This window comes from Laetiporus sulphureus (genome assembly GCF_001632365.1).
Source record: "Laetiporus sulphureus 93-53 unplaced genomic scaffold LAESUscaffold_24, whole genome shotgun sequence".
Lineage (NCBI taxonomy): Eukaryota > Fungi > Basidiomycota > Agaricomycetes > Polyporales > Laetiporaceae > Laetiporus > Laetiporus sulphureus.
The window spans coordinates 269,613-283,306 of NW_024468533.1; the positions used below are offsets into that span (position 1 = coordinate 269,613).

Here is a 13,694-nt window from a genome sequence, read left to right on the forward strand (position 1 = left end):
AGGAGCACGAGAGGAAAGAAGCCCGCCGAGGCGCTTTCTTCAACGTGCATGCCGCGTTTTGGTTCCTAAAGATAGCAGCGCCTCACACTGGGCATGCCGGCCACCGCGACAACAAGGGGAAGCTGCACGCACTTTGACAGAGAAATGGTCTGTTCTGAGGCCCCATGATGCCCTCTAGGCTGAGTTCCTGCACGCACTTTGACAGAGAAATGGTCTGTTCTGAGGCACCATGATGCCCTCTAGGCTGAGTTCTCAGTACCCGGAATGACAAGCAAATGCGTCGACGGGTTCTAAACCAAAAAGACAATTACAATAAGTGATGGTTCGTACCCTGCTACCCTGCCCAACAAAGTCTATGCCTTGACAATGTGGCATATGTGCCTATACTTCAGATTGCCTCCCTTTTCAATATTTTGACATCAAATCCATGACTCTGACGCTCCGATTCAGCTTCTGCACTGCTCGCAGACTGCGCGTAGGATCATTCATGCAGAATAGTCCTTTAAAGCCTCGACATCGCCATTTCCTTCGCGGCCGGAGTTTTAGCAGCGGCTTTGGCCGCAGTGGGCCTCGACATCGCCATTTCCTTCGGGGACGCAGTGTTAGCAGCGGCCTTGACTTCAGTAGGCTTCTTAACCTACATCGGTAGTTGTTCAGCCCTTGGTCCACTCGTATAGGTTGGCACGGCCATCTGTACTCACCGTAGGCATAACCTTCTTCACATAATCAGATGTCTTCTCGGTCGTAGGATGTGTATCGGTATCGGTGGATGTTGCCGTTGCAGTCGCAGTTATCGTCTGCGTGACGGTCGTAGTGCGCACGTTAGGGAGGTTTATGGTGACATCCACCTTGAACGAGGCCATGTTTCTTATTGACGTCAAGCGCTGGCAGGACGTTCAGCGAGGACTTAGCCTGTACCGATGGTGGATGAAGAGAGGAATGTTGTTGGGGTGAGGCACATCCTTTATCTGCGGCAACACTGCTGCATGTGAGGAGCACGAGAGGAAAGAAGCCGAGGAGGCGCTTTCAGCTCAACGTGCACGTCGCGTTCTGATCCCTCATAATGGCAACGCCTCCTCTGGGAACGCTGTTCGCCGGCGAGAACAAAGGCCTGAAGCCGCATGCTCTTTGACAGCGGAATGGTCTGTTCTGTGGGTGGCCGACCGTCAGTCATACTAGTAGGCGCCCTGCACGCATTGATGATGCCCTCTCCGAGCTCTCAATACCCCGGAATGACAAGTCAGCGCGTCGTCGGGTTCTAAACTAGAGAAGTAAATTACGAAAAGCGACCATTCGTACCCTGCTACTTTGTTCAACAAAGTGTACCCCTTTACAATGCGGCATATGCGCCTATACGTCCGAAAACTCCTTCCCTTTTCGATATTTTGGACATCAACCCCATTACTCTAGCACTCCGATTCAGCGTCTGCACTGCTCACAGGCCGCGCGTAGGATATCCCATGCGGAATAGTCCTTCAAAGCCTCGACATCGCCATTTCCTTCGCGGCCGGGATTTTGGCAGCGGCTTTGACTGCAGTGGGCTTCGATATCGCCATTTCCTTCGCGGCCGGAGTTTTGGCGGGGGCTTTGACTGCAATGGACTTGTTAACCTACATCGATCGTTGTTAAGCCCTTGGTCCACTCGTATAGGTTGGCACGGCTATCTGTGCTCACCGTAGGCGTGACCTTCTTCACAGAATCGGATGTCTTCTCCGTCGTAGGAGGGGTATCGGTATCGGTGGATGTTGACGTTGCAGTTGCAGTTATCGTCTGCGTGACGGTCGAAGTGCGCACATTAGGGAGGCTCACGGTGACATTCAGGCAGAACGAGGACATGTTTCTTATCGACCTCAAGTGCTGGCTGAACGTTCAGCGAGGATTTAGCTTGTGCTTATGGGGGATGAAGAGAGGGCTGCTGCTGGGGTGATGCACATCCTTTATCTGCCGAAATACTGCCGCATGTGAGGAGCACGAGAGGAAAGAAGCCGAGGAGACGTTTTCTTCAACGTGCATATCGCGGTCTGGTCTCTCAAGATGGAAACACCTCGCACTGGGAATGCTGTTTACCGGCGAGAACAAAGGCCCGAACCCGTACGTTATTTGACAGCGGAATGGTCTGTTCTGTGACTTAGTGTGAATATCTCGGCATTGTGGAGGCGGCAGATTGATAAAATACCAGAACCTTCTGAAATCGCCTGTATTTGTATTGCGGCTCGTGCAACCTCCTGAAACAGAGTTCAGGATGTCCATCAGGTCCATCGAAATCGTCAGTGTTAATGTATCAAAGCTGGATATGACCTTAGCCAAGCAGCAGCTCACTACGATCAACGCAGGTGCTGCTTGCGTAGCCAAGTGCACATCGCACGAATGAGTTCCGTAAACAGCTGTCAGTTGAACACAAGCGCTGCAGTTATGTATTGCTTGTTAATCCTCATGGTGTTCAGGCAGCGTGAAACACGGCTCCGCAGTATGCACAAAACTGAGGGCCGGAGATCTACACCCAACTCGTTATTGATATTGCCCGCCGGCTGGTTCGAAGGCCTCCCGTGCGATCACGCTCGATTTCCGGATAACCGTCATAGGCGCCTCCTGCTCGCACATTGCACGTAGAATAACCCACACGAAATAGTCCTTTCAACGCTCCGATTTCACCGTGACCTTAGTCGTCTCCTTCGCGGCTGCCTTTGCCGTTCCCTTCGCGGCCCCTTTTGCCGTTCCCTTCGCGGCTTCCTTTGTCGTTGCCTTCGCAGCCCCCTTTGCTGTTCCCTTCGCAGCGGTCTTCGCAGCGGTCTTAGCAGCGGCCAGCTTTTTGGGCTGAATTACACGATAAAAGTGTGAATACGATGTGCACGCATGGTTCTATGACTCACCTGAGACGACGTAGCTTTGGCAGGAACTGATCCCTTGGCTGCGGCGGGCTTCTTAGCCTACGTTCGGTGGTCCTTCTTAGTCCACTAATATAGGTTGGCTCGACCATCTCTGCTCACCGTAGGCTTAGATGTAACCTTCTTCGCAGAATTGGATGCCTTCGCGGCAGTAGAACGAGCAGAGCTCGAAGATTGTCGCGCTGGTGGTCTCGCCTGCGTGACGATCATATCGTGCACGTTGCTGACGTTTACCGTGACATTCAGCTTGATCGGGGAGGCCATGTTCCTTATCGGCACAAAGCACTGGCAGGTCGTTCAACGAAGGTTTAGCCTGTGCTGATGGTGGATGAAGAGAGGATGTTCAAGCTGGGGTGAGGCACGTAGCACGGCCGCGTGCGTGGGAGGAGCACGAGATCTAGAGGAAAGAAGCGTGTTCTGGGCCAATGATCAATGTGGCAACGCCTCGCGCCGTGATGCCATTGATTTGAATCGTTGTATTTCAATGCCTCTTCGAAGGTGGGTTGCATATGACGAGATGGTACCAGTCATGAAAAGCATCAATATTTGCCGCGTGCGCACGAGTGGGCGGTATGGCATGCGCGATACAGGTTGGTGTGCTGGCTTTGTCAGCGGTTGCACATGTGCTTGAGCAGTAGGAAGCTCTATACCGATTTCGATAGACGCAAGTGCTCGTTTGGCGATGGATATGCTCAACGGAAAAAACTCCTGGCTGCAGCTATTCAAACAGAATCCAACAGCTCATAGGTTTGTGGAGTTGGCGCACACGATCACATGATCGTGGTAATGGGGCGTCCGTGATATCGGCAACAAGTTCATATTTCATCTCTCTGCTCGAGGTCTTTTTTTTCTCTTTGAGTATTCTGGACATATATTTTGTCATCTCTCCTCAAGATCATTAGCAGCCACCTACGGGCAATGCTCTTGCCTCTCCGATGTCGAAACTACCGCCACCAACAATATATAACACTCCACAGGAGATGGAGAACGGCCCGAGGAAAACGAGGAACGCTCCTCACATCACTACATCGGCAACAAACTCATCAACAGATACGGAAGAGAATGCTGAAGCTGCCGCGCATGCGCCAGAACCAAACTACTGAGGATCCGGCTTATTTGCATCAGCATAAAAAACCAATTTTTATTGATTGAACTGCCATAATTTGCCTGGCGTTGAGCAGCATGAGAGGGGAAAGGAAAGACAAATTCTATATAGGCATGTGGCACCCGATGGCCACGAGGCCCATCCGTGCAAGTAGTCGCCATATCTACGTGGCCCAAATCTTTCGTATCCACGCTCGTCGTATGGTCGCTGAGGTTAAAGTCGCCCGTACGTACCTTACGATTCATGTCCCTTTTCACGTTGCATGGACTGATGGCTTCCAGCACCCGATACAACCTTTTCTCGAATCATCAGACTTGCGTTCTGGTCCGACCACCACGGCCGTACGACCTAAGGCTATGTTTGTGAGATGCGGTCATTGCATTCCTATTATGAGCTCCTCGGAGTTAACGTCAAAGGTCCTGAGAACCTGACGCTCGGGTACCCAGCTCTCAGCTCTCAGCGCTCAACGTCCGTCGGGGTCGGGGTCGCACCGGCTCGGATCAGCATTTCTTCACCGAGGCTACCCCGAGGCTGTGAGCTCTTGCGGTTACTCGTGGTGTAAGACTTCGATTCTCTGTCATGTTGCGCAGGAGTACAGCCATGGCGTCACCACCCGTCTACGTGTTCATTCGGATCCGGGACGCGTCCTCCAGCCCTTGCCGAACTGGACGGCATTCAAGGATGTGTAAGCAAGGATCAAAGGTTGCTTGGCCTAGAACGCGTCGCGATGGCAGTTAGGCGGTCTTTCTAGTGCCCCAGAGTAGTATGCGATAGCCATTCGTGGCTCAATCGATCTTCATAGCCGCAGGTGAGCCAGATTCTGTTCGCCGTCGACATGCTGCTAAAATAAAATGTCATAATCACCGTCGGCTGGCCAGGCTGGTGCTGATTTACAAACACCGCTGTCCCGCAGTATTCACGCCCAGCGCTATATAAGCCAGATCGGACGGATGATCGCAAGCAATTGTGCGGACATGAAGCTGTGTCGTGCGTCTGAGTCCTTGACAGCTGCCGGATAGGCTGGATAATACAGACTCTCGGTAGGGTGCCCGAGGCCAGCATCCCTTGACTGACATCGCATAGCGCTTCATACGTGCTAGAGCCTATACGGAAGTCGTGACGCGTGAACCCTCTGACCAGCAGCTCGGGGGTTGAACTGGCCTGACCGGTGCTTCTTCGCGAGATTCTCTGGGAAAGCATCCGAGAGAGCGCCGATACATCGAACAACGGAGGTACCTGCCAGAACGCATTTTTGGCGGGCTCATCCACTCGCAAGGTCGATGGTAGGATCAAGCTTTGTCTATGTTTGGCCTGCCTCCAGGAAATGTTGCCACATGATGGTGGGTCGCAATCTCCTTTAGCACGCCACAAAGCACGACTCAGAACTGCATCTTCGTATAGTTCTATTCATGGCATGCTAGATCTGATGTCGTTGTCGCGATCACTGACCAGAATATCATTGGCCATGCAGTTCGGCGATGGTTCGGTCATGCCGTTGTATCAGCCCGATGTGGTTCAATGCGTGGAGCAAGCATGAGGCAGTTGCGTATGGTGTCTCGCCGAGGGAAGAGGTTCTCAGAACGGTACTGTATTGTCTATGCCGGTTGCAACCCGGGCCTCCACAAGAAAGATTCTCCTACCTCGGTGTGTTTCACTCTTGAACTAGTAAGTATATCTGTCAACTTTGACGTTACGTACATCAGTGGTGTTGAGACCGGGCGCTCAATTGATAATCTTCTGCGCGCGAGAAAGCTATATAACCAAGGCCTGTTCTGAGGTGCACCCCAACTTACTCTGATTGATTTCACCAGCTCGCAAGTTATGGCTACTGTTGATATTCCGCTTTCTCCTCCTCTCGATGGCTCCATCCCTGTGCTTCCCGGATTCTTGGACTTCCATGCACAGCACAATCCTACTCGTCCTATGTATCACCTAATCTCTGAGGACGAGAAACTTAGCAACACGACAATATCCTTCCAGCAGTTTGCATACGCCACGCACCGGGTAGCCCGTCTCTTCCACTCGATACATTCAACACCTGGAAGGCCTGTGGTCGCTTTGTTGATAAACTGCGATACAGTCCTCTACCATGCACTATTAGTTGGCCTGGTGCGCGCAGGTCTCGTCCCGTTCCCCATAATGCCTCGCAATTCCGCTCCTGCGGTTCTCAACATGCTCGAGCGCATCGGCTGTCATCATGTCATATTCCAGCCTACGTTTGCGCACCTCGTCGATGCTGTCCGGTCATCAAACACAGAATACCAAGTGCACGTTCATGACCTGCCAGATATCACCGACATCTTTCCGGAACTCGTCAACTCCTCTGTCACTGAGGTCCCTGAAGCATACACGATGCCTGCTCCGCCCTCGCCGTCTGATGTTCTATTCTATCTTCACTCATCTGGGTCCACGGGCTTTCCAAAACCCATCCCTCAGACACGGAACACTTTGTTATCCTGGTCTCGATCGTCGTCTCTTGTGGATGCCAGAGATCGGGGCTTGCATTTCGGTCCCATGGCACTGCCCGCGTTCCACACGCTTGGGGTCATCATTCAATTGTGTGCTCCCCTCGTGTCCGGTCAATACGCTGCCTTGTTCTTTCCTCGAGCACATCGTTCGCTGCCACCGTTGGTCCCAACTCCGGAGAATACTGTTGCGGCTGCACGCCGTGCGCGCATCGACGTGCTCGTCTTCGTTCCTACATTTCTCGAAGTAAGCTTACCTTCTCTGCCATGTTGTTTTGTATCTGATGAACGTTGCGAATAGGCCTTGGCAAGAGACGACAAAAGCGTACAGTACCTCGCATCACTACCCGCGGTGGTAAGTCCGGACATATATTCGTGAAGTCCGCCTTGTGTTTACGCTCCTTGGAACTGCTAGTGCTTCAGCGGCGGTCCTCTAGCTGATGCTACGGGAGCAACACTAGTATCCGCAGGTGTCAATTTGTATCCAATATACGGCGGTACCGAGTTCGGTGCGCCTGTGCGCATATTCGACTTTGATGATGACCCGAACAACACATGCGCTGTCAAGAGCAAGGCGCGCATTGATTGGAAATATATGCAAATAGTCAAGGAATGCAATCCGCGCTGGGTGCCACAGGGCAATGGTACGTACGAGCTGCAGTTTCTGGTACGTCGACTCTCACTTGCTCCTCGAAATTGATGAGTGACCGTCCTTCGAACGTAGTCTTGTCCCGGACATCAGTTGGGCGTGGAAAATCTTCCAAATGGCGAGCATGGATATGCAACGTCTGACCTATGGGAGCCACACCCATCAAAGCCAGGCCTCTGGCGAATGTATGTATCTGAATCTCATTACGTCTTATGCCCCATCATTTAATGCTGATTTCTCATCTTCAGCGTTGGTCGCAAAGACGACCTCATCATCCTCAGTACAGGCAAGTATTCATCATGATCTCGTCTGCAGTGTTTTAAAACCTCATCGTTGAACTGTCAGGCGAGAAAGTAACGGTCGAACAAGAATACTCTATCGGTTCGAGCCCCTTAGTGCAGGGAGCTCTCATGTTTGGGCGAGGTCGCGCGCAAATCGGGCTGCTTGTTGAGCCCCAACCAAATGTAGCGATTTCTCCGCAAGACGAGTCGGTGCTTGCTCAGTTTCGGAATGCTCTATGGTGAGCTGATGGTCCATGACATCTTCCTGACCGCAACTCATGTCCACATGTGCAGGCCGGACGTGGAAAAGGCTAATCGCGTGATGCCGGCATTCGCTCGCATTTACAAGGAGATGATTCTGGTGACGGACGCGTCGCGTCCCTTGGTTCGTGCGGGGAAAGGAACGGTCATACGCGCCCCATCACTCGCACTGTACGAGAAGGAAATCAATGCTCTGTGAGTATATATCCCCTTCTGCAATTGCCACATCTTTGAGACTCACGGCACTCCTTGAACGCAGCTATGAAGCAGTAGAGCAAAGCTCGAGTTCCGATGCCGCTCACCCACCACCTTCCTGGAAAGGGTCAGATCTAACGAGTTGGCTGATCGATCAAGCGACATTGTTGAATGATCACCGGTCGATTGACAAATCCAGAGATCTCTTCGAGCAAGGGTTTGACAGGTATGGAATACAAATGTTCCATGAACGTTATACTGTGCCCGCTCATGCTTAGTTGTTTCAGCCTCAGTGCAACCTTCTTGCGCAACAAGATCATAGGCGCACTCCGAGCGTCGCCCGACCCTGCGGCCAGCTCTGCTGCCCTTGAGATTCACTCCGACTTTGTCTTCTCTCATCCCACAGTGGGTGAACTCGCTGATGCGATCTCCAAGCTAGTGCATCCGGAAGAGTCTACCAGCATGCATACGCAATCTCCAGAAGAGCAAATAGCCACGCTAGTAGAGAAATATACCGCCAGCTTGCCACCAGCGCCCAAGTTTGACAACGTTGACCGTTCTCGTCATGCAGTCGTTATGATCACTGGAACGACCGGGAATGTAGGAGCAAACGTTCTTGCTCAAGCTCTCGCGAACGAGCGAGTGTCGCGTGTCGTTGCGGTCAACCGCGGTTCATCTCTGTTGGAGCGGCATCGAAAGACGTTTGCTGCTGCTAAAGTGCCTCTTGAACTTCTCTCAAATAGGAAGCTCGTTCTCTTGGGAGTCGATTTTGATAGGGATGACCTAGGGCTGGAAGAAGCTGTCCTTCAAGAGGTACGCTGTAATCTCGCTCGTATGCGGTCATCTGCTAAGTGGTTCCCCTACAGCTTCGTTCTTCCGTGACACACGTTGTCCACTCAGCGTGGCGAGTGGACTTCAATTTGAAGCTTTCCTCCTTTGAAAGCAACATCAGTGCCGTAGTGCGACTCATGACAGCGCTACCGAGAGCACATCTCATCTTCACATCCTCCATCTCCGCTGTACAGTCATGGAATATGGCAGAACGCGGTCCGATTGTACCGGAAAGGCCTATTGAAGATTCGGCTGTAGCTGCCGGAACTGGGTACGGGATGTCAAAGTATGTTGTCGAGCAGGTATGTGCAATCCTCCATTGTGTATGCATGCAGTATGATTGAACCTGCTTGACTTGATAGATACTCTCCAAGGCCAATAGCGCTGGTTGGCGCACTACTGTCGTCCGCATTGGGCAGGTGTGTGGTTCGGCCGACACCGGTACGTGGAACACCGCAGAGTGGGTTCCGATCCTCGTCAAGAGTAGCATGGCTCTTGAATCCTTCCCTGCCATGGATGGGGTGAGTTCCTTCGTGTACTCTTGTAGTCTTATCGTTCACATCGTGGAACAGGCCGTCTCGTGGATTCCAATATCAGCGCTCGCCTCTAGCATCATGGATCTCGTGATGGCTGAGCACCCTCCCGAACTGATCAACTTGGCGCATCCTCGACCAATTCCATCTCACGACGTTTTCCATGCGATCGCCGTTGCTTTGGGGATTGATCTGCCCGTCATATCGATGGAGAGATGGATCGCCAAGCTTGAAGACTCTGCAAAGGACTCATCAATAAAGGGACTTTCCGACATCGTAAGTATCCTTCGCTATAGACAATGATGTTCTACGATCGGCACTCAATTCGATTGTGTAGCCTGCTATCAAATTGCTCGACTTCTTCCGAACTCGTGCCGTGCAAACGAAGGAGGCCCAAGATGCGGGCGTAGAAACCGTCGAAATGGGCGGCCTCCCCCTGATGGCAACTTCTGAAGCCGTTCGAGCTTGTCCGACCCTCAAGGACCTGGAGCCCCTATCGCAGAAGCATGCATCAGCATGGGTGCGATTTTGGAGGAGCGAAGGCTTCATTGCGTGATTATTTAGCCATACATTAGTCGATATAACAGCACTTTTTGTCAATGTATTCCGAAAGTAATTTGATAATCCGATGTCTGGGCTCCTATAATTTCTTTGGTAAACGAGATGATATAGTTGCTCAATATTCTCTGCTCCTGGGAAGCCTTTTAGATTTCCCTGTCCCCCACATACTGACCTTTGGCCCTGCAGACATCGACGTAGGTATGTATTCCATTGTTATTGAATAGCTCTCAATGCTTGGGTTTCGTCGTGACCTTCACGGACGTCTTGGTGACGGTCGATTTCTTTGCCTAATGGCCATACTCAGTGCGTGTGCAAGAATGAGGATGTCAGGGAACTCTTACATGAGACGATGCACTCTTTGACGTTGTCGTAACGGTGTGAGCTTTCTTTACAGGAGTCGACGTCTTTGTCGCACTGGGCTTCTGACTCTGTTGTGAATAATAATCAATAATCTTAATCGAAAATGTGTCGTACCACAAGATGGAACTTACCGTAGGCTTAGCCTTCACCTTCACGACAGCATTCGAAGAATCAGACGGTTTCGCCGCAGTGTGGTGATGATTGGAGGAGGAGGACGGGCGTGCAGGCGTGACAACTCTGGTGAGAGAGTTATGTACGTGATTCACGTTTACTGATATTGACAGCTTTGGAATTGGAAAGATCATCGTGCTTGCGGACGTCACGCAAAGGACCTTATGATAGACGGTTTTGAGCAGAGGTCGAGGGTTGCAGCCGAAAGGACGGAGGGAACTTTGCGGCGGTCATCTTTTATGTGTGGCACTAGCACGTAGGTAGCAAGCATGACCAGTCGACCAAAGCAAGGTCGTTTGCGTCCAGAGACTCGCTTGCTTTGTGATGATCACCCGCTCAATTAGACTGCAGAGCGCCCTCCCTTGCTCGGGATCATATTGAGGCGGTGGCTCATTTGAGATCTACCTCGACACCCAAAGGGTCGAGTCTTAGACTCTTTGCTGTGTTGAGTCTGGATGAGGCAATGGTTACCACTAGTGTGAGAGGGATGGACCGTATTCAGTCCAGCTGCAGGCCGGGCCCAGTGTTAGTTGTCAATGTTTCACAAAGGTACTCGGACAATGCCGACTGATGGCGTAGATCCCGTCATTGCTGTGTGCCATGCACAATCGGGGATAGCCTCCGGGGACCAGAGTCACCAGACAATATGAGGTGAACCGTCAAGCGGGAGATCCATGCGTGCACCGCGGAGATTTCACATGAAGCAACCAATGAATAAGCCGATGGGAATCATTTATCAGGGTAGGAGCTCGGATGCTGAGTTTTGTGGATCAGGTACTTCTCTGGCTGCAACGATGTGGATTTGTAATCGAAGTGAACTCACCTATGACTGCATCTAAGTTGTGCAGCACAACTCGAGCGATGGGGGGAAGTTGCAACGCGGCGGCCTTCAGCGCATATCGCGGGGGCATCGAATAATGTCTGCCGCTAGGCACATATACTTGTGATCTGTGAAAAGGTCACGGTGACAAGCGCCGAGCGAGGGAGGCGCTTGTTCGACACGTGGAAAGAGCGCTTATGTCCTCGGGTCCGGGCCGCCGGGTGTTAAAGCGACTTGAATGAAAACGGTGACGTTCACCTGCGCCCACTTTGTCTCGTGTAAAATTGCAATCATCGTGCAGTACTGATCCTTCAACAGCGTCCGAAGGTGAGTCTTGATAATTCGTGCTCAAAGAACGAACAGTGAGACGTTGACACCGTGAAATACTTAGTCTTGCATATTTTACTGGTCAGCAACATGGCTCAAGGTTGAAAGGTCGCTCTCAATGCTGTTATATGCGCCGCGAAAGAAGTTAATCACTAAACCGACGCTAACTTGAAGCACAACTCACTCGAATAATGGAACATCTTGCGTGCATGCTGCATATGGCATGCAGACCCACTACTCTTCGGCCGGAGATTACAGAAGCAAAGCATGTAATGCTTGAAAAGGTCAGCCAGGACTCGGAGGTCATTCAAGCATGTGTCGCTCATCTTTCTGAAGATTATCTATTCCTTCCTTTCAATCAGTGAGTATTGTGTATGTTGATCATTGTAAGCTGAACGTACACAATGAAACCTACCGAGCAGGTCTTCGATCATATATTTTCCGCCGCAGGATTAAACAAGAAGTGCCATTCGCGTCTCAGCCTTGCCAAGGCATTTCCAAACCACAGTGCAAATCTTTTGCACGAATAATGGCTGTAGATCATTGACACAGGATAGCTCATGCCAAGTTCCCTCGTCGATGTCTCGTTAACGAAGGGGCAATCTGTGAGAGTAACTTACTGCTCAACACCCGAGGCGGACTAGAGCCAGTTCTTTCGTTTTCTTTTCTCAAGGCCCGAGGATAGCCTCGTGCTTCCAGAATTCAAACTAATTGTTCGAAGCAAACGGATCTTTTCAGCTATGTCTCGCAGGATAAGGGTATCCAAGTCATAATTGATCCAGAGAAGGAGAAATGAGCCTACTGCGGCAGCAACGAAGAGCACATGCGTTTCCTCCCGGTCCATGTTGTCCTTCGACGATCCGCAACGAAACATCTGCTGTAGTCCTGGTGCATGATTCCGAATAGGGGCCAGCTCCTCGCTGCCGCGAGAACAATTGCAATCTACTGGATGATCCACCGATATGCCGTCATCTCTTTGCTCATAGCTAGTGTCATTTTCCAGCCTTCCGACTCTGCCATCTGAGCCACTCGCCTTGCCCGGGCCGCTGCGGTACGGTCACTCGAAGCTCAGAAGAGGCGCGTGGCAACAGCTAGCCTCGTTGTGGATTAGTTGTGGATCCACTCCGCTGACGATCGATCGTCCGTGATACAAATGCGCTGCTACGCTTTGCAAGTAAGAACGAGGCTCTAGAGGCTGCGCTTCAAAGAGGCATGCTTGTGCTTCAAGGAGGTGGTTCGGTCTGATGTACATCGTGTCTCCCATTCCGCTACATATCGGAGGGACCTGTCGGACATCCACAGGCAGATCAGTACAAACGCTGCGCTCAGGGATCAATCACAGACCAGCCGCCACTCAGGTGGTGACAGACACCCACAAACGCAACGTTCCGCCAAGGCTGTGCCATGCAATCTTTCAAGGTCATTTGATTCACCCTCCGTCTGTTAATCGAAAATTTGTCACCATAACCGCATGTTTCAGCTTCGCCGCGTCGCACAAAGTCCCCTTTCGAGAGCTTCGCGGCGGATCCGAGTTGCAATACAAGGTTGCCGGCCGCATGACTTCTGGACTGCGGGGAAGTTTCTTTCGCAATCTTCTCCTGGTGGGCTGCCGAAATGAATCCATGTGATTGGACATTCCGGGCGGCATCCGACGGCTGGCCGGCGAATATACACAGCTTCCATACAAGACCTCAATCGTGTCAGCTGCGCGCGGACCATTTTTATGCTTGAGGCGGTCTCGCGGCTCAACGTTTATATGTCGCAGTTTAACCAGATGCGGCGATGATCACGCGCCCGATTGTATTCTCAGATTTGGAAATTCCCGTCGCGACAATTTGTAGCGGCGTTTCATTTGTTACATGATAGCGCTGGCAGCCTACAGAAAGACATTGGTGCGTAAGCCGAGATCTTCGTGTGACAATTATAGATTTGCGGCTCACCGTAACACACCGTAGGCATTCGTATACAATTAATCCCGCTCGCAAGAATAGCGGATCCTTGACGGCTAGAATCTGTGGGTGTCCGCGAGACGTTTTCATCACTATTGAAACAGTTTCATCCGAGGTAAAATTGCCGCGACATGATGAAGATCGAGGGTCGCGAAGGCTATACGCATCTGGTTGCGTTCATCGGCTTCAAATTTCGTGCGAATGGACTTGCGCCGTGAGAACGGGCGCATTTCACAGAAGTAGAACAGCAGCGCAGAACGCTCATGCAGCTTTTAGCGCAAGTGAAATGATACGATGAATC

General features: G+C 51.6%; 7 protein-coding genes across 7 annotated transcripts; 2 read left to right on the forward strand and 5 right to left on the reverse strand.

Annotated features, from left to right (window-relative positions):
- Positions 1-212: 212 nt before the first annotated feature.
- On the reverse strand, positions 213-985 carry LAESUDRAFT_726688 (uncharacterized protein). Its single transcript, XM_040909083.1, has 2 exons — positions 702-985; positions 213-637 (listed from the first exon to the last, which is right to left on the reverse strand). The coding sequence occupies exons 1-2, from the start codon at positions 861-863 to the stop codon at positions 503-505; spliced, it is 297 nt and encodes a 98-aa protein (XP_040763485.1). The 5' UTR covers positions 864-985; the 3' UTR covers positions 213-502.
- A 256-nt stretch (positions 986-1,241) lies between these two features.
- Positions 1,242-1,958, reverse strand: LAESUDRAFT_726689 (uncharacterized protein). Its single transcript, XM_040909084.1, has 2 exons — positions 1,675-1,958; positions 1,242-1,610 (listed from the first exon to the last, which is right to left on the reverse strand). Exons 1-2 carry the CDS (start codon positions 1,834-1,836, stop codon positions 1,476-1,478), a joined length of 297 nt encoding a protein of 98 aa, XP_040763486.1. The 5' UTR covers positions 1,837-1,958; the 3' UTR covers positions 1,242-1,475.
- Positions 1,959-2,446: 488 nt separating this feature from the next.
- Positions 2,447-3,257, reverse strand: LAESUDRAFT_213232 (uncharacterized protein). Its single transcript, XM_040901610.1, has 3 exons — positions 2,988-3,257; positions 2,871-2,927; positions 2,447-2,814 (listed from the first exon to the last, which is right to left on the reverse strand). Exons 1-3 carry the CDS (start codon positions 3,147-3,149, stop codon positions 2,635-2,637), a joined length of 399 nt encoding a protein of 132 aa, XP_040763487.1. The 5' UTR covers positions 3,150-3,257; the 3' UTR covers positions 2,447-2,634.
- Positions 2,940-3,582, forward strand: LAESUDRAFT_213229 (uncharacterized protein). The gene is made up of 2 exons (XM_040901609.1): positions 2,940-2,963; positions 3,017-3,582. The coding sequence occupies exon 2, from the start codon at positions 3,214-3,216 to the stop codon at positions 3,514-3,516; it is 303 nt and encodes a 100-aa protein (XP_040763488.1). The 5' UTR covers positions 2,940-2,963; positions 3,017-3,213; the 3' UTR covers positions 3,517-3,582.
- A 979-nt stretch (positions 3,583-4,561) lies between these two features.
- LAESUDRAFT_213280 (uncharacterized protein) lies at positions 4,562-5,330 on the reverse strand. Its single transcript, XM_040901611.1, has 3 exons — positions 5,157-5,330; positions 5,026-5,093; positions 4,562-4,784 (listed from the first exon to the last, which is right to left on the reverse strand). The coding sequence occupies exons 1-3, from the start codon at positions 5,253-5,255 to the stop codon at positions 4,703-4,705; spliced, it is 249 nt and encodes an 82-aa protein (XP_040763489.1). The 5' UTR covers positions 5,256-5,330; the 3' UTR covers positions 4,562-4,702.
- A 481-nt stretch (positions 5,331-5,811) lies between these two features.
- LAESUDRAFT_714723 (putative aminoadipate reductase) lies at positions 5,812-9,761 on the forward strand (the record flags this gene model as incomplete). The annotated part of the gene is made up of 13 exons (XM_040907088.1): positions 5,812-6,702; positions 6,757-6,810; positions 6,871-7,122; positions 7,180-7,289; positions 7,353-7,384; positions 7,450-7,624; positions 7,680-7,841; positions 7,906-8,067; positions 8,120-8,654; positions 8,708-8,974; positions 9,035-9,193; positions 9,245-9,481; positions 9,543-9,761. 13 exons carry the CDS (start codon positions 5,812-5,814, stop codon positions 9,759-9,761), a joined length of 3,255 nt encoding a protein of 1,084 aa, XP_040763490.1.
- A 331-nt stretch (positions 9,762-10,092) lies between these two features.
- Positions 10,093-10,568, reverse strand: LAESUDRAFT_714724 (uncharacterized protein; the record flags this gene model as incomplete). Its single annotated transcript, XM_040907089.1, has 3 exons — positions 10,093-10,194; positions 10,258-10,363; positions 10,459-10,568. The coding sequence occupies 3 exons, from the start codon at positions 10,566-10,568 to the stop codon at positions 10,093-10,095; spliced, it is 318 nt and encodes a 105-aa protein (XP_040763491.1).
- Between the last annotated feature and the right edge of the window lie 3,126 nt (positions 10,569-13,694).